At 55.5% G+C, this 19028-nt stretch overlaps 1 protein-coding gene across 1 annotated transcript in view; it reads left to right on the forward strand.

The window, feature by feature from the left end:
* CDC45 (cell division cycle 45) overlaps positions 1 to 17420 on the forward strand; it is a 41714-nt gene extending 24294 nt beyond the window's left edge. Inside the window, exons 9-19 of the mRNA XM_058281821.2 lie at positions 595 to 645; positions 1903 to 2022; positions 3455 to 3586; positions 3821 to 3919; positions 4556 to 4717; positions 9473 to 9611; positions 9699 to 9782; positions 11343 to 11461; positions 14349 to 14425; positions 15721 to 15787; positions 17286 to 17420. Of these exons, the coding sequence (XP_058137804.1) occupies positions 595 to 645; positions 1903 to 2022; positions 3455 to 3586; positions 3821 to 3919; positions 4556 to 4717; positions 9473 to 9611; positions 9699 to 9782; positions 11343 to 11461; positions 14349 to 14425; positions 15721 to 15785 (1048 nt within the window). The 3' untranslated portion in view covers positions 15786 to 15787; positions 17286 to 17420. The remainder of the gene's footprint in view (positions 1 to 594; positions 646 to 1902; positions 2023 to 3454; positions 3587 to 3820; positions 3920 to 4555; positions 4718 to 9472; positions 9612 to 9698; positions 9783 to 11342; positions 11462 to 14348; positions 14426 to 15720; positions 15788 to 17285) is intronic.
* Positions 17421 to 19028: the final 1608 nt, after the last annotated feature.

Below are 19028 nucleotides of genomic sequence, written 5' to 3' on the forward strand. Positions count from 1 at the left end.
TGTACTGGATACACAAATTTTTTTTTTTAATCATACAATATGTTACACAATGTATTTGGTTCATAGTAACGCAATCATACAGTATTTCCTGGGGCTTCTTAAGGAGCCCATCAGCTCTGGGGTTCTCTGGTCACAGGCCAAGGCAGGAACAGGCCATTTTGCACTAGAAGGACAAGTAGATGGATGTGGGGTGGGGGCGGTGCGTATTGCAGGTGGGGTACGTGCTGGCCACCACTCCATGTGTGGGTCTGAGGATGCAGCCCGAGCAGGACCAGGGCAGAGAGCAGGCAGCAAGCACCGAGCTGGGGGTACAGGTGTGGGTTAGACTCCTAGAAGAGTCTCCCTCCTTTATGTGTCTGAAGCTCCTTTGGGGACAGGTGCTGAGCTGTGAGCTGGGGAATCGCCTCGTTAAGCCACAGCTACCTCTTGGAGGCCCATCACAGCCTGGAGCAAGTGGGTTTGGGCCTGGGTCTGACCAGCGCCCAAACCTGCCACCGTCAGCTCTAACCACACTAGCCAGGTGCTCCCAGGGGTGCCCGGAGCCCAGCCTCATTCCAGCACCTCACTCTACCCCTCTGCTTTCTCTCCTTGCAGGTGGGCCATCGTGGGACTAACGGACCAGTGGATTCAAGACAAGATCACCCAGTAAGAAAGCATTCTCCAGGCTTTCCAGGGCTTTCCAGGTGTCCACCTCAGGCCGTGAAACATGCAAGGTCGTGGGGCTCTGCAGCCCCTGAGGGTGTAGGTGGAGTTCTGTTGGGAACAAGGGCCGCTCTTCTCCTAGGTCTTGGTCATGGGGTGGGGGTGGGGCGGCTTATAACCTCTGGCACAGTTGTTTTGGCCTCATGTGGGCTCTTCACCCACAGCAGAGAGGCCACCAGGTGGAGCCCAAGGCAGGAGAAGGCCCCCAGGGTGGCTTCCTGGCAGGCATAGAGGCCTGGCCAGTGCCTGGGACATGGAAGGAAGGAGGGGACCCAGAGAGGCAGGGCCCAGGGGTTCTGCTGAGAGTTTGGATTGGATCGTGAAATCCAGGGGAGGCTAGAGAGGAGCTTAAGGAGGGCTGGCCTCCAGACAATCCTTTTTGCCCCTTGGCAGGTGGGCTTTGGTGCTGCAAGTCTGTCCAGATCCTAGGGGGCCAAGGAGCCCCGAGTAGATCCTCCCCTGCCGTCTCCAGCAGCCGCCATTGGTAGGGACTCTAAAGGAAACCTCTCCTAAGGAATCACGCAGATGTCTCCAGGCCCCTGGCATGGCTCCGTGCGAACCAGCACCCGCCACGCCTGAGTCCTGGTGCTCTTTGCAGAGGTCCCCTGTGTTCCCGATTTCCTGCCCCCTTCCCCCATCCTGCAGATGTCAGGGGAGAGGGTCCTGGGGTCACCCAGAGCTGGAGCACCCCCCCCCCGCGTTGTGTCACCTTTCCACGCCTCATGTCTTCTCTGTAAGAGGCAGTTGGGGTGTGCAGATAATGCAGGACTAGAGACAGTGCCTGGACCTGTGGCCCCATCTAACCAGCCCTTCGGCAGGCCGCCCCCGCTAGAGTGGGCAGAGCCCAGCCCCCCTCCACTCCCACCACACTCTCCAGGCAGGGTCTTGGCTGGGTTTTTGTCCCTCGTACAGGTCAGTCCCGCCAATTGCAGGACCTCTCACATCGGATACCTGTGAAGACCACAGCCACTGCCTAGGAGGGGAGCATGCGCGAGGACTCCCCCCCCACCCCCAGCACTGCCTTCACACACTTCTTCCAGGGCCTAGCCCGCTGCTGCTGGGGGCGCTGGGTCTTGGAGGGTGGGGGTCACTTCCTCATTCTTGGGACAGCACAGCCACTTGGCGGGCAGGGCTGCTGTGGCCCGGGGAGAGGCAGGGGCTGCACAGCACAGGGTCCAACCGTGTCCTGGACCCCCCCAGGATGAAGTACGTGACTGACGTGGGCGCCCTGCAGCGTCACGTGTCCCGGCACAACCACCGCAACGAGGACCAGGAGAGCACACTCTCAGTCGACTGCACGCGCATCTCCTTCGAGTACGAGTATCCTTGGGCCCTAGGCTCTGGGGTCCACACAGGCTGCCAAGAGTACCATCGGCTTGGGGCGAGTCCGGGTGGTGGGCTCGTGGCTGTCGCGTCTTCAGAACAGGCAGTGGAGGGGAGAGAGGCCATGGGAAGGGGGTGGGCCATGCCATGCCCTCACTCCCCCCACCCCAACCAGGACAAAGCCTTGGTCCCAGAGGACACAAGCCGTCTCCAGCAGCACAGCCCAGGTTTATCAAGAGCTTCCCGTGAAGCTGGCCCGGATATACTGAGGGTGGGGTGTCGGTGTGTGAAAGTAGCAGACCCCAACCAATCAATCTGCGAAGAAGCCTTGCAGTGTGCGTCATTTCTGTGAGGAAAACTTGGGGTGTTGGAGTAATTGGGTGGACGCTGGGATCGGAGTGCTCAGGAAAGGGCTTTTGGGGAGGCGGCAGTTTGAGCCAAGCCTCAGCCCTGGATGTGGGGGTTGATCAGAGGCTGTGGCAGTGCAAAGGCCCTGAGGTGGGCTGGAGGAAGCGCTGAGGAGGTGGGCAGGGCCCCGGGCCAGCCAGAGGTTGAAGAGTGACCAGTCCAGTTCATCTTTATTAAAGGATCCCTCTGGCTGCTGAGCAGAGGAGACGTTAGGGGTGAGGCAGAGATGACTGAGCTGTCCCGAGACCATGGGCATAAAGGACGTGGCAGGGCCCCTTCGCTGCCAGGATACGCAGGCGAGTGAGCAACGGCAGGGGCGGTGCCACCCTGCCCCTCTGGTGGGATGGTGGGGGAGGAGTAAGTGTGGTTGGGGACCAGGTAGGTGTGAAGTGCCCGAGAGACCCTAGGAGGGTTGGTGCTGAGGCAGCCATGGGAGGTATGGGGGCAGCAGGGCTGGCTGAGCTCACTGTGGGGCAGGTGGGGAGGCGGGGTCGTGACATGGAGGCGAGCAACTGAGAAGGGTGGGAAGGTGTCTTGGAGCTGAGGTTAAAACCCCAAAACACCAGGTATGGATGTGGAAGTTGCCGGGAGTGTGGGAAGAGGGACCACTGTGCCCCAGATGTCAACAGGTGCAGCTGTGAGAACGAGCATGTGCCCCAGAGATGGCTTTGTGGGCAGGAACCGTGGCAGCATTCTGGGGGCTGGCAAAAGGCCCTTGGGAAGGCAGGTGGCGGTGGGGGACTGGGTTAAGCAAAGTGGCGGGAGCGACCGCCTAAGCGGCTGATGCCCCTCCCATCTGTAACCCTCTTGGACTGCAGAGCCTCCATGCCTCACTTTCTCCATCACATGGGGGTAATCGCGTGTGCCTGCTCTTTCCACATGAGGTCAGAGGAGCCCTGGGCTGTCTCTCTTTTAACTGGTTTTGTGGCTGGGCATCGGGGGAAGGGTGCACCCCCAGGGGCTCTATTCCCGTGCACAGCTCAGGCCCGGCAGGCCGCATGCTCCTTGACCACAACCCCAGCCTCCGCCTGGCCCTCTACCAGCACTGGTCCCTCTACGACAGCCTGTGCAACACATGCTACACAGCAGCCAGGTTCAGACTCTGGTCCGTGCACGGGCAGAAGCGACTCCAGGAGTTCCTCGCAGACATGGGGTGAGTGTCCTGGCCTACCTGTGCTCAGTGGATGGTAAATCCAGCTGAGATTTTTTCCCACTGTAAGTTCTTTGCTGTTGGATCCTAGACCATGACTGAAACGCACATGGTAATGCTTCTTGTTTGTGCACGGCTATGGCCCCTTTTATGGGGTTCTTTCCACCCTGTTCGTGTCCTTACCGTCCCAATTTAGACCAAAACTGCCCTCATGACTAAGGATCTTCCTCTTCCTAGGCTTCCACTAAAACAAGTGAAACAGAAGTTCCAATCCATGGACATTTCCTTGAAAGAGAATTTGCGGGAAATGATCGAAGAGTCTGCAAATAAATTTGGGTAAAAGCAACATTTTCTCTGGATAAGCTTCTTTTAAGCTTAAGCTTCCAATCAACTCCCTAAAATAATACCAAAATTAAGAATGGGGAAAATGAGCAGGGCCCAAGTCTGACCGTGCCCTAAGTTATGAGATCCCTTCCAGTGAAGAATGGAAATTCTTAAATTGTCCTTAGAGGCCGGTATCCTCTCATCACAAGCTGCAGGGGCAACCTGAGGAGACAAGGAAGGGAGCTGGGGGGCCAGTTCCTGCCGTATCCACGCAGCCCTCTGGGGCTGGACTCCGGCGAGCTTTGCTCAGCCCAGTCCTCGGGCGTCACTGGATCCAAGCCACCTGGCTGCCCTCCTGCCCGGCTTTGCTCAGTGGCTGGCAAGAGTGGTGTTCTTGCTCCAGAGAGGCAGTGGGGTGTGGATGGGACCCTGGGGCTGGTGGCTGCTTAGCCCCAACCTGCTGAGTGGCCTTGGATGAGGCTCTCGGCCGCCCTGGGTTTGCAGGCCAGTGTGTCTGGGCTTCTGACCCATTTCATTCCTTTTTCCAGAACGGCCTGGCAGGGGTCTTCTAGAAAGCCCACCAGCACCCTTCAAGGATGCCCCCCCAAGCACCCAGGGTGACGGCTATGTTCTCTCATCCCGGCACAGGATGAAGGACATACGCATGCAGACATTCGGCATCCACTTTGGGTTCAAGAATAAGTTCCTGGCCAGCGACGTGGTCTTCGCCACCATGTCCTTGATGGAGAGCCCCGAGAAGGACAGCTCAGGGACCAATAACTTCATCCGGGCTCTGGACAGTCTTTCCAGGTAGGGGATGCGGCTGTGGTCTTGGTCCCCAGGGCCTGTCTCTGGCCTCGGGCCTCACGCTGACCACTGGGGCATGTGAATGACTCTGGCCTGCAAAAGCCACACACACGTGAACCGGAATCACACCCTCTCAGGCAGGGGGCAACCTACACGGGTTCTGCCAATCTTCAATATTTGTCATTTTCTCTCTCCCCCTTATTTTTTTTTTTTTAGGAGGTACTGGGGATTGAACCCAGGACCTTGTACATGGGAAGCAGGCGCTCAACCACTGAGCTATACCCGCTCTGCTGTCATTTCCTGTTGAACTCTTTTTATTTCTTTTTTTTCCTTCCCTTTTTGATCTTTCAATTTTTTCTCCTTTTTGCCTCATTCTCTCTTCAGGCATTATTTGATGTGTTTATTCATTTTTTGTGTTTCTTCTAGTCTTCATTTCTCAATTATTTTTCATTTCTAATTCTTTCTTAACTCATTTTCTGAGATGTCTATATGTCTTTTAGCTTGTTTTGAAATAGAGTGTTAGAGTTTTTATCTTTTTTTGGCACATCTTCCTTTCATACTTTTTGTGGTTGAACTTTCATCATCACTAAGGATGTCATCCTGCTCCTTATTTGCTTTTATCTTACGATAACTTTGAGTGGGATACTACCACAGCACTTACCTGTTTCCCAATTTTGTGGGAATTTCATTTTTCTGACTTTTTGGGAGAAGGCTTCGTTCAAACAACTTTTGCTAATCTCACAGAGTTCCCTTTTCTCTTAAACAAAAAACATAGTAGTCTGCTTTCTGGGATTTTGTCATTCTGGTCCCCAGTATACATATATATATATAAAACAGCTTTATAGAGATATAATTTACATACCACACAATTAATCAAATTAAAGTATACAATTCAGTGGCTTTTAGCACATTTATAGAGTTGTGCAACCATCACCGTAATCCAATTTTGGACTACTTTCATCACTCCACAAGTAAACTCTGCTCCCCTTAGCTATCACCCCCCAACTCCTCCATCCCTCCTAGCCCTAAGGCAACCCCTAATGTCCTGACTGTAAAGATTTGCTATTCTGGAATTTCATATAAACAGAGTCATACAATATGTGGTCTTTGTGACTGTCTTCTTTCACACAGCGTAACGTTTTCAGAGTTCATCCATGTTGTCACGTGTGTCAGATCTTTTTCCCTTTTTATGGCCAAATAATATTCCATTGTAAGAATGTGCCACATTTTGAGGATCCATTCATCTGTTGATGGACACTTCAGTAAGAACAGGTTATTTCCATCTTTTGGCTCCTGGAAATACTGTTTCTGTGAACCTTTACATACACGTTTTTGTATGGACATGTTTTGATTTTTCTTGGGGATATTCTTAGGAGTGGAATTGCTGGGTCATACAGTAACTCTACATTTGCCCTTTTAAGGAACTGCCAAACTGTGCTCATTTGCTCTTGGATGCAACAAACCCCTATCGGGTTTAGCCCCTGTTCACAAATGGCCCAGCCAAGCTTTCCAGTTGACTGAAAAATCTCTTGGCTGTATCCTGGGATTTTCCATTGTCTTAGGTCCCACTGCTTCTCTGCTCTCTCCTACACTGATGCCATCAGTACCCCAGTCTTATGTCTAACTTTTTTGTTCCTATCTGCTTATATTTGGGTGTTTGTAGTGTTGGGTTTTTGTTTGTTTGTTTTTTAAAGATTTTGTTTATTTCTATCTATCCCTTCATTGTTTGCGCTCACTGTTCCTGTTCATTGTGTGTTCATCTTCCCTTTTTTAGAAGGCACCGGGAATCAAACCCAGGATCTCCCATTTGGGAGGGAGGTGCCTAACCATTTGAACCACCTCCACTCCCTGTTTTATTGTGTTTTTCATTGTTTTCCTCCTGTGTCTCTTGTTGCATCATATTGTTGCGTCAGCTCTCCACACAAGCCAATCACATCAACTTGCTGTCTTGCTCATCTTCTTTAGGAGCCACCAGGAACCAAACCTGGAAACTCCCATGTGGTAGGTGGGAGCTCAATTGCTTGAGCCACATCTGCCTTCCTGTAGTGTTGGTTTTGCAGTCAAATTGCACCGTTCATTTGTAGCTAGAAATTTGGAAAGATGCAAATACTCTACAACCACAGCTGCTGCCATCTCCCCAGAATTGGTGGATCTGTTTTACACTGTTGACTTCCTGCTATGACAAAGAAACATTCGTGTCTTTCCTGTCCTCTTTCTCCTCCTGTCAGTACAGTTATACCACTATTTTTAGCTCCTTTGTAACTTCAACATCCTGTTCTGTTATCAGTGTCTCTTGTCTCCCTACTTTGTAGGAAAAGGATGTTAGCATCCCTACTTTTCTCTTCAGCACTCTACCCTCATACTTCCCCATTTCTGAAATCTATGCTTTTACATATTCAAGGTTGAAAATAATCAGACATTGGAGAAGAGAATATAAGGCAGCTCATCTTTGGCTATAGCTTGATTGTAAGTGATGACAATTAATAAATAGCTTTACTTTATCATGCCTAATACAATATTTCAGAGTTAGTAATGTGCAATGATTATATTTCTTTCTGGTACAGATCTTTGTTTTTCCTGGAGTTTTTAATTGCTTCTTTTATTACATTTAATTTATTTTTCAAACTTGCCTTCTAACTGGGATGTTCCCTGAGCTCCTTTTTTTTTTTCCTGGAGAGCCCAGGACTCTGTCTTCCTACTCCAGGCTAGGCCTGCAGCTCTCTAGGCCTGCCGCCCAGCTGTTACCAGGACAACCCTTTGCTGCACCCCTGGGTTAGAACCAGTATTTCTTAGAATTTATGTCTTTGTCTTTTTTAGCTTATTCCCTCATGTAGCTCAGTATAGAACTCAAGGTTGAAGATAATTCCCCCTTGAATATGAATTCCATTGCTCCATTATTGTAGTAGTTTGATATAGTTATGAATTCCAAAAGTAGATACTGGGTTATGTTTGTAAACTGATCTATACCTGGGCATGATTAAATTATGACTAGGGCTTTGATTGGGCCACATCAGTAGGGTGTTGATAAAAGGCATGGCAAAGAACAGAGTTGGGGGGTTTTTGATGTTGGAGTTTGATGCTGAAGTCTTAAGCTGGAGCCCCAGGAAGTAAGCACACAGAAGAAAGAGAAGCAAGCCCTGGGAGGAGAGGAACCCAGGAGAACACAGAGGAATAAAGATGGCTTCTTAGACACGGTGGAAACCCTGGGAAGAGAGAGCTGTTCACCTCATAGTCTACACCTGACCTTGTGGAGAAAGGCAAAACCTAGAGACCCTCTTAGACTACAGCTGACGTTATGGAGAAAACAGAGGAACTGAGCTCAGAGAGAAGCAAGGCCTGGGAAGAGAGGAACCCAGGAAGCCTGAACCCTGGCAGACATCAGTAGCCATCTTGCTCCAACACGTGGAAATAGCCTTTGGTGAGAGAAGTAACTTATGCTCTATGGCCTTGTATCTGTAGGCTCCTACCCCAAATAAATAACCCTTTATAAAAGCCAACACACTTCTGGTATTTTGCATCAGCATCCCTTTGGCTGACTAATACAATTATATTCCAACCTCCAATGCTGCCAATGAGAAGACTAAGCCATTTTTATTTTTCTTTGTAAATGACCTCCCCTGTCCCACCCCCAGCCATGAAGCTTTGAGGATCTTCTCAGTGTTCTAGAATTTCATAGTGAAGGGTCTAGGGTGGATTTTGTTCCATATATTATACTGGGTTCTCAGCTGAACCCTTTCAATCCAGGGACCCTTTGTCTCTCAACTTGGGAATGGTTTTGTGTTATTTATTTGCTTTCTTCATATACATACATATATCAGTGTTTTTCATTCTTTCTTTCCAAGCTCCTTGGAATGACTCTTTGTGTCTTAGTTTTCCCTTCCAGTTTCTATATCTTTGTCTTCTTATCAGTGTGGAGGAAGGTTTCCTTGACTTTATCTATCCTCTAGGCTTTTAGTGAATTACTTATTTTTTGCAATCATTTTAATTTCCACAAGCGCTTCTTAATTTCTGATTGTTCCTTTTTCATGGCATCCTGCTCTTGTTTTAGGAATGCAGTTGTTTCCGAAGTCTGTCTGAAGTTAATCATAAGCTTTCTTTTGTTCTCAGAATTATCTTTGTTTCCTCCAGGGTCGTTTTTTTCTAGCCACAGGCCTTTTTCAGATGTCTGGTGGTGGTTCCTATTTAAGAAGGGGGCTGGAGAAGCCTGGTTGAGCTCTGGGTCTCTGGCCATGGCTTTCTGGCTGGAAGGTGTCACTTCATCTCAGTGGGCAGGAAGCCGACTGTTGACCCATTGGGACCCCTAAATGCTGGGTGCAGAGGCTTTTCTCAAGGGCCCTATTTCTCCACAGAGGGGTCATATCAGCTATCAAAGGAGAACCCCCTGTTTTGCAGGTGGGTAAAAATCCAGCTGTAAGGTGGTGGGCTCTGCCGTCCTCCCTCCGGCCCTTGCCCCAGCCTCTCCTCTCTGGCAATGTCCCCAGGTGTGGGCACTGGGCCTGCTGGATCTTCCCACTGCCACCCTTCAGTCTCATCTGTTGCCAGAAAACACCCCTCTCCACCTTTCACTTCCATCGCTGTGGGTCTAGACACTTTCTGTTCCTTACTTAAGGGGAGCTCAGGTGGGAGAGAAGATAAAGTGTTCTCCCCGAACCCCCTTTCTGACCCAGGAACCAAGCATTTGCTTTGGGTCTTTGTGTTATTTTACCAAGAGTTCTTGACAAGCATCATTGAAGCCACACATGTCTGCCCGTGTTGCAGGGGTAACCTGGACAAGCTGTACCACGGCCTGGAACTCGCCAAGAAACAGCTGCGAGCCACACAGCAGACCATCGCCAGCTGCCTTTGCACCAACCTCGTCATCTCCCAGGGGCCTTTCCTCTACTGTTCCCTCACAGAGGTCGGGCTCCTCACGTACGCAGACACACAGACGCCAAGCCCTACCTGCCGGAGGCCTCGCTCACCTCTCTGTCCCCTCCCCTCCCAGGGCACACCGGATGTCATACTGTTCTCCAAGCCAGCTTCCCTGAGCCTGCTTAGCAGGCACCTGCTCAAGTCCTTCGTGTGTTCGGTGAGTCTCCCCCTGAGTGGGCAGGGGGCACAGAAAGGCTGTGGCTTGGAGCCACGCTCTGGACCAGGCCTTGAAGCCAGCTTAGCATACCGAGGGCCATTCGCTAGCTGCATGGCCTGAGCTCTCCTCTCCTCAGCTGCCGCCCGCATCCCAGGGACCTTTCAGCCCACCAATTCTGACCACGTCACTTGGGCAAGGAGGGAGGGGCCTGCTGGGAAGCGCAAGGTCTCGTGTCCAGCTGCAGCAGTTTAGGAAAAGGTGAGGTCATTTATAGCATAGATTCACCTCCCAGCAAAAGTGAACTTTCCAGGCTGGCTTCCCCCTTTCTGTGCATGACTCTGTCCCCCTTCCCTGATACCCTTCCCTGCCTTGGCCCACAACAGACCCCTGACTCCACTGGCATCCAGGCAGGGATCCTTACCAGCCACATCGGGGTCCTCCCCAGGGACAAGCTCGCAAAGGGTGAATCTCACACATTCTCACTCTGCTGTCAAATGAGGGGGTTTACACGGGGACCCCTTGAAACTAGATGTGTGATGGGAGGCTGAAATTATTTCATGCTGCCCAATAAGATGGTTTTACGAGTGATATATGGAGACCACCAAGCAGTGCCATACTGAAAAATGTACACAATGAAGACAAAGTAGGAGCTTTGTTGTCCTGCAGGCTGGTTCCAGTCTCAGCCTCCTGACTTGCCAGTTGTGCATGAGGTAGATTATTTGACATCTGTGCCTCAGTTTCCTCATCTGTAAAAAGGATGAAATCATGCCCACTTCCCAATATCCATTCATTTACAGGGTGACCAATCTGATGCCAGGAACTGTGCAGTGCACAACACACGCAACTACCTGTTGCCACTCAGGGTCAGCATGTAGGCAGTCAGCAGCAAACCACGACTACCACAAGGAGGACAGGGAGCAAGAGGCCCACCCTCCATGGTGGGCATGCTCCCTGGAAACAGCTGGTACCGCTGGTGGAGGGAAGACACCTCCTTCAGCAGTCCCCCTGGGCACTGGAAGACAGGTGGAGGACCACCCCCCCAGCCAGAGGCCAGAAACCGCCCCAACCGGATCAATAAGGACAGTGGCAGGGGGATCTCACACAGTGAAACGCCACAGCATAAGTGAATGAATGACCACGGCCACGTGGCAGAGGTCAGAGAAGGCGCCCACAGAGCAGACTCAGGGCTGCACACACAGAACCTTGAAACCTGTGCAAAGCATGGGGTGCACTGCAGTGTGGGAAATGGCACCCTCCCAGCCCCAGTGATTACCAATTTATAGACCCCACAATCCCAGTAAGGACAAGCAAGGGTGCCTAGGAATTACTTATACTAGTAGCAGACAACACTTTAAAGATCTTCATGGAGATTTACACCCACAGGTCAGTTTTACAAGACCTGCAAGTGCCTTGCCCCTAGACAATAAAAAAGTCACAAGGAGGTAGGGCTGCTCGAGCAGAGGGCCATGGGTGGCGTGACCCAGCACTGCACGCCTCTTTCGTGTGCTCTGACCATAACCGGACGCTGCCCTAATGACAGCTGTGCTTTGGCCCCCCCAGACGAAGAACCGGCGCTGCAAACTGCTGCCCCTGGTGATGGCCGCCCCCCTGAGCACGGAGCAGGGCACCGTGACCGTGGTGGGCATCCCCCCTGAAACTGACACCTCAGACAGAAAGAAGTGAGCATCCATCTGCGGGGCCTCAAGGGTGGCCAGTGCCCCACTGGGTGGGGTCAGGCTTGTCCTCAGGCCACAACGTGGCACCACCTCTTTCGGCATGATGCAGGGTCTGGCAGGGGTTCGGCTTGTGGGCCTCCCCTCTTGGCTTGTCAGCCTGAACCCTTCGTGGAGCTCTCAAATGAGTTGAGGTTATGTTCCTCAGGTAGCCCCCAAGTGTCTGTGCATGGCTGATACTGAGACCCTGAGGATGGTACCTGGTCCCCATCTGGAAGAAGAGGGACAGTGGGAGGCAGGTGTACCCTGAACTGGGGAAAACCACATCAGGGCCCAGCCTGCAGGGTGAGGGAGGGGGCAAGCTGCCTGACAGCGGGAGGCAGTGACCTTGTCCATGCAGAAGCCACGGGCCGGCAGGGCCGGGTGGGAGCCCCCAAGGGTTCCATGGACATCCTCGGCTGGGTGGCCCTCGCCCAGTCCCCTGAGGGTATCTCAGATCACCAGCAGGGCACAGGGGCCTCGCTGAGGAGGGGCACGATAGGGCTTTGCCGTGTTTGATCCTGAGAGCTCTAGAGTTGCCCGCCTCCTGGGTTGGGGGAAGGATGGCCTCGGTGGGGGAGCGGCCCTGCCCACGAGGGTCTCTGGCTCCCTGACGAGGGCTGAGGTCATACCAGCCGTGGGTGAGCTGCGTCTGCCGTGTGAAGCAGCGGGGTGCCATGGCACTGATGAGGCTGCGGGCAACACCCCCAGCCCTCCTGGATGTAACCCTTCACTTGAGGAATGAGCAGTCAACGCTGAAAATCTAAGGAGTTTCAGGACCAACACCCAGAACTTGGATCCTAGAGCCCCGACAGGCACGCTGTCCTTGAAGACCCTGGCTAGTGGCTGTTACCTCTCCTGTGTGCCGCCCCCCTTACCTGTGAGGGGTCAGGGAAACCTCCCAGACCCCACATGTGCTCAGAGCCAGCATCCAGCTGCCGCCTGAGGGGTCTCTGGTGGGAGAATGTGCTAGCTGCATTGACAGCTCAGTCACGAGAGCTCAGAGACATGCAAGTGGAAGCCTTTTCCCTCGCGCAGTGTCTGGGCATGTGCCCCCTGCCTGCCACCCACTGAGCTCAGTGGGTCCCTTTGGCTTCCAGGACCTCCATGGGGGTTGACTCGGGATGGAAACAGGCCGCAGAGCCGGGGCTCAGGGCAGTCCTGGAAAAACCCTGCAGGACTCGCCATTTGTGGCATGATTGCACCGGTCTCTGTGTTGTTTGCTCAGTGAGGGCTTCCTGGGTCCGAGTCTTAATAGTTAGGCGTTGTGGAGAGCGTCAGTGGCAGCCTGCCCAGGCCTTCTCCTGTGGCTGGACACTCGCTTGTCTCCAGCATTTCATTATTATAGATATGACGGCAGATTTGTGACTGCCAGGTTTGTCCTGCTCTGTTGAGAAGCTGCTCCGGCCATCTTCTAAAATTTCCCTGGCCCTTCCTCACATCCCCAAGGTCATTTCTTTTTTCCTCCCTCTGCACCAGAGGTGGGTTCCTCCTCGCTTAGCCCAGGCCATGTGGCCAGCAGGCCAGGCTGCAGCCACCCGGCCTTTCCTGGCTGCCCAGTGCTCCGGGCCTGAGGCAACTCTTCTGGGCTCCACCTTGAGCCACAGAAAATGTGTTCAACCAGGCCCTCAGGCCTGCTGCCCTCCTTGGAGGGTCTTCACCTCCCAGAAACAGCCGGGGCACCTAGCCCGGCGCTCCCAAGATGTCCTGAGAGGAGACCCTTGGATGTACACCCAGGACACTGCCACACTCTATGAGCTTGCTAGACCCAGGGTGAGGTGGGGTGCCCTGTGCACCCACATCCTGTCACCTCTGTCAGCTCTCCCTTGGCCACTTAGATTCTGAGTCAGCCCCAGCCCAGCAGCCGGGAGTCTTTGACCTTCTGTGTCCCCTAAAACTGGGAATGACCTTTGGAAGGCAGGTGCTGCCACATTGCCAGGCTGCCTTGCAAAGCTCCACTACAGAATTTCGGGCTCGTAGTCAGGATGGCCACGGCTGGTGGGGGGTGTCATCTTGGGTCAGGGCTCCCAGCGACAGGCAAGCTCTCCCTGTCCCCATCCCTCCAGCCACCTGCCATTCTTTCACCGCCCCTGGCTGCGCGATCACCTCTGTATGTCCGCATGCACGGCGAGGGGGCCATGCAAGTGCGAAGCACCATTCCCTCTCCACCTGTTCTCTGTTCTCTGGTCCTGTCCAAGCCCCCGCCCACCATGCTGCCCTCCGTGGCGATGCCTTAGCTGGGGTGGCCCCAAGCACCTGCAGGAATGGGCATGCCCCTGGGGCGCTCCTGCTCCCACCCCCCGAGCTGCATCCCGGCCACCTCAGCCCTGCACGCTCCTCCTGCACCTGCTCTGCCGTGACCTGCGTCTTGTCTGAGACCCACGGTGTTTGTCCCAACCTCAGAGGGCTGTGCAAGAGAAGGCTCACAGGGGACACTCAGGCTGACCAGCCAGGGGGCGCAGGGGCCAGGGGTGTGCTGAGCAGGCCAGGCGATCCAACGCGCCAGGGTAGATACAGGGCAGCAGGGAAGGGAACAGGCCCCTAGGAAGAGGCCGCGTGGAGAACAGCGGCAGTACTGGTCTATGGACCCCCGGGACCTCGGGGCAAGCCGGGGGGGCCACTGCGAGGACTGAGGAAGGCTCATCTGGGCCAGGGGCACAGGTCGCAGCAACAAGGAATGGTGACTGTCCAGGGATGCGGGTGAGTCTGAGAGGATGGTGGCCAAGAGGGGACAAACAAGCCTGGGCAGGACTAAGTAGGGTCTGTGGGACAGAGGGTGGCAGGAAGGGTCCGGGGGTGGGCAGCCTGGTCCCTGACCAACAACTCCCCCGTCCCCTCTCCGCCGCATCCACAGCTTCTTCGGGAGGGCGTTTGAAAAGGCAGCAGAGAGCACCAGCTCCCGGACGCTGCACAACCATTTTGATCTGTCGGGTAAGAGCTTCCCCCACCTTGGCTGCAACCACAGCCACCTTATTCTCGCCTGGCCCTCAGGCCAGTGCTGGCCATGGAACCAGGGAGGACCCTTGCCGCGAAGGTGCCAGGCCGACTGGGGGAGCTGGAGGGCTGCCCTCCCCTCCTCCTGCGACAGGCCCAGGCTCCTCCAGAGTGGGCGACTGGGAGCCTTGTGGCCCCGAGAGCCCGCCTGCCCCTTGCAGAGAAGGGGAAGGTGCTTCCTACTGGGCCATGGGCCCAGCTGTGCCCTTACAGTCCAGCTCTGAAGGTCACCTTGCCTGCAGATGAGTAACTAGCCCCTGGGGCCAGCACCTGCCTTATGCGAGTGAGGCCCACGGACACCTCCTTGCTCGCTCAGCTGCTGTGGTCGTGGCAGCTCCAGCATAATGGCCAGGCCAGGTGCCCTCCGCCCCACCACAGCACCCTGAATGCCAGCATTGTGTGCATTTTACCATATTTGCCCTTTTGTCTTTGCCCAAGGATTTAAAGGTGCACCGGATGTTTTGACACTTGCCCCACACCCTTCCGGAAGGCCCCTTTCCCACCCTGTCTCCCGATTCCCTAACAGTCCTGAATGACCGTCCTCAGAGGACCAGCCTTGGCCGAGTCACCTCAGTTCTGGAGCTGGCCTCACCTCAGGCCCGCTCTCTCGCCCCCACCCCCCACCCTGCCTCTTTGCTGCCCTCGGTGTGCACTGGGGCTGGCAGCGGCCAGCCTGCACAGCTCCCACTGTCTTGGCACAGGGAGGACTTAAGGCCAGGGCTGGCAGCAGGCACCTGCAGGACCCACAGCCCCTCTTGCTGCCTGCTGGCATTGCTCTATCCGGCGAGGTCCACAATCTCGGCTGATCCCCATGGCCCCCCAGAGACAGGCAGCATGTCTTGGGGCCCCCGCCACCCACTGTGGCATAGGGGGCTCCGGGGTAGGCAGGGCAGGACATCTCTCTCTGTCCAGATCATGGTATGCTGGCTGTCACGTCCCCCAGGTCACCTCCGTGGTGGTCACTTCCCTGCAGACTCCAAGCAGTGCAGCTAATTAAACCCAGTGGGCTGGGGAAACAGAAACCACTGATCTAGAATATCCCAAGCCATTAAAGAGCCAAATTGGAATTTGCTAGGGCGCTGCTCCAATCTTCAGATGGCCGGGAAGAGGGAGTGGATATGCACGCCCTGAATTCTTTATTATTTTTCTCACTTCCCGCTCACCCCTGTCCCGATGCCACCCACACAGGCTTACCTCCCATCTCACAAGATGTTTTTCTTTCATTACTTTAGTAATTGAGCTGAAAGCTGAGGATCGGAGCAAGTTTCTGGATGCACTTGTTTCTCTCCTATCCTGAGGGTGAGTGGGGGGTGGGGGTGGGGGGCTGCCAGCAGGTTCATGTAAGGGGGTTCCTCGGAAGGCCCAGATCTGGGGGTGGCCCTGCCTTATCCAAGCCTGACCCTGTTGAATGCCAAAGGCCCCTCCCTAGTTCTCTGCTAGTTCCCCCTCCCACACACACAAGTGAGGCTTTTCCTTGGGGATCAGAGGAGATTTGGCGCCAACACATTTTTCCCAAGAATGCCTGTCTCTCAGCTGCTGGCACTGCCACAATAGAGCATTTTCGAGGAAGCTAATTTCATTAAGCTCTGATCCCTTAGAAGAGAGCTGGCTGTTTGCCCTCTCTCCTGACAGGGCACCAGTGATGGCGGGGGGAGTGGGCATCAGCACGTGCGACATGCAGACCTGGCTGTGGGAAATGCACGCTGCTCTCAGGGGGGTCCTCTCCCTCCTGCCCACCCTCAGAGCCCCTCATGCCCACTCTCAGATCCCCCTCTCCCTCCTGCCTGCCTAGGGACCTTCCTCCCCCCCGACTATCCTGGCTGCCCCTTGGTCCTTCCTTGGCTTCCTCTCCCTCTTAGCTATCTGCAGAAGGTCCTGTGCTTGCACCCAAAAGAGGCATTTACGCAGGCTTTGGTGGTTTGGGCATTTGGGAAAGTGAGGCGTTGGTAGCAGCTCAGCTCCCACTGGGCCCGCCCCCTCTCATGGCTTCCCCCAGAGGCTCTGTCGTGAGGTGCTGACGGCCAGGAGTGATTTGGACGCTGCATTGGCTCTCTCCGCTGCCCCCACACCGCCCCTTCCACAGGTGGCCCCCGGGAACAGGCCATTGTTGTGGGGCCAGGTCCGTGTGGGTGTGTGTGACTGTCCTCAGCCCAGGGCTCCCCTCAGTAGCACCCCCCCAGGCCTGCAGCTGGATGGGTTCTGACGAGGCACAGACCTGACCTCAGGGTCCCCTTGTGAAGTCAGGGTCCCCCATCCGCGGGGAGCTGGATGCTGTGTGGGCAGGTGCTGGGCCTGCAGTGGGCTCTGTGGAGCATAGTGTGGGACCCCACAGCCCCCTGCTGCCTGCTCATGACACAACAAATGCTGCTGGGCGTCCTTCCACCAAGACAGGGAGAGGCCGAGGAGGATGGGGAGCGTTGTAGAGCAGGGGGATGGGGAGAGTGTGGTGGGGGGCGGGGATGACCAAAACACTCCAGGCACACGAAGTTCCTGCAGGGCTTGAGCAGCCCGGTGAGAAGGTGCCTCGGTGCCCTCAGGGCCCTGGAGGACAAGGGCCTGGAGCAGGCAGGGGCTGTGAGCACACAGACTCTCGGGGAGGCCTGGCATCCGTGGTGGTTCCGGGGGGTGCCCCTGGACACCCACCCCTCCCCGTGAGTGGTTGAGGCTTCTCGTGAGCGACCTCAGAATGGGGTGCCAGCCAGGCCTGTCAGGGAAGGTCGGGCGGGCAGCTTGCTTGTTGGTTGGTATAATCGGGGGACACACATCCATTATTTGACACCTGTTTTTTCTTTTCTAGCATTCAGTTTCTTCAGACGTGACATCCTTCTCCTTATTTATACTGCATGGCATGTATTTAGACTGAAACGCATGGACTTAGTTTTAGATACAGGGAAAGTTTGTTTTTAATGGAATTAAATTAATGTTCGTTTTAGGTTCCACTCTTCCATCTTGATTCTGGTCACAGGGCTGGCTCGTGGGTCTGCCCTGAGCCTTCCGTGGCCACGAGCAGCCCTGACCCTGTGCCTGTGGCCCCAAGACCGAGGTTCCCCTCACCTGCCCTCCAGACTGCGCGAGAGAAGGCAATGGCCAGGGGCCAGGCCCCGAGCACTTGGCCCCAGCCCAGTCCCAGCCCTGACCACAGCACAGCCGGGACCTGGCTCTGTCCTTCCTCCACTCCTCCCCTCCACGTGGCCTCAGCAGCCTCCCAGGGCCACCCTCTGCACAGGCCCCTGTTGTCCATGCCCCCTCCCATGGCCCTCACTGCAGGGGGCAGCGTGTCTAGGCGTCCCTCCATCCCTCCTGCTGGGCGGGCCAGGGCTGTGCTGTGGGACAGCTGGGGGCAGGGAGAGAAGGGCCAGGGCACAAGCCACCAGTCTGTGCATCTTCCCCCAACCCCAGGGCCCCACAGCCAGCATCACCCCATCCCCTCGTAGAAGGCCCAAGCTGGCCAGGACCTCAGTGGCTTCCATTGCCTTCAGAGCCACGGGGGCTCAGCCAGCTGGGGGTTCCTTGGGGTCTCTGGTTCCGCCTCTCCCCAGGTGGCCCCTGAGCACCTGCGAATGTGGGGGGTGTGGCTCCTTCCCTTCGGGGTGCAGGGTGGCTGGGGTGTGGCTGGTGGCTGCTGTCGAGATCAGGTGCTGGGAGCAGCAGGCTGGAGGGGTCACGCAGGAGCAGCTCCAGTCATTAGAGGCCAGGATGGTTGGGGCAGTTTTAAGGTGGGGGGCCGATCATGGGCCCCAGCCCGGGGAAAGCCTGCAAAGGGGGGAAGGCCTCAGTGGCGTCTGGACCTGAGGGGGGCTCCTTACCCACTTCTGCCTACCCCCCCCCCACATTTGCCTGGGTCTTCCAGGGCAGGCCAGTCTGGCCTCCCAGGTCCCTGAGCCGCCCACCTGGTCATCTGGAGAAGCTCTGCGGCCGTGCAGCGGCACTTTGGGATCAGAGCTGGGGCTGGGGCCCTGAAGCTGATGGAGAGCTGTTCTCTGTGCTCAGGGAAAGGGCCCGCGTGGGGTGTGGCCCTGCCGAGGGAGCCTCGGGTCCCCTCGGCCCCGTTCCCAGCGTTGGTGCTGCTGATCCCATCCTGCCGAGGTTCAAGGCTCTGGATCACACACTCCATGCTGGGGGACGACTCTCAGTCAAGGTGCGGGGGGGACCATCGTGGGCCCTGAGGCTGCCCGAGAGGTCACCTTCCCCGGATGTCCTACCAGCTGGGTCCAACTCTGACTCCCAGATATCTGCTATGGGGCTGCGCCAAGCCCCTCCGGGCCCACATCCTCAGGGTGTCCCCTTCCCCTCCCCTGCAAGGAGGAGGCAGGCTGGGAGACTCCCTGCTGCTGGCCGTGGCCCAGGCATTCTGGGCAGAGCCCCCGAGGTCCTGGGCTGGGGGCAGATGCCAGGCCTCCCAGCTGGCTGGACTGAGAGCTCTTCCCTGTAGTCCCTGGCTGCCGCTCCCATCTGCTCTAGCCTTTTGACAAAAACTGATCGAAAGCACCTAGGACAGACTGGCAGTACTAACAAATTCTTCAAGATGGCCCTGGCCTGG

Source organism: Dasypus novemcinctus, chromosome 19 (genome assembly GCF_030445035.2).
Source record: "Dasypus novemcinctus isolate mDasNov1 chromosome 19, mDasNov1.1.hap2, whole genome shotgun sequence".
Lineage (NCBI taxonomy): Eukaryota > Metazoa > Chordata > Mammalia > Cingulata > Dasypodidae > Dasypus > Dasypus novemcinctus.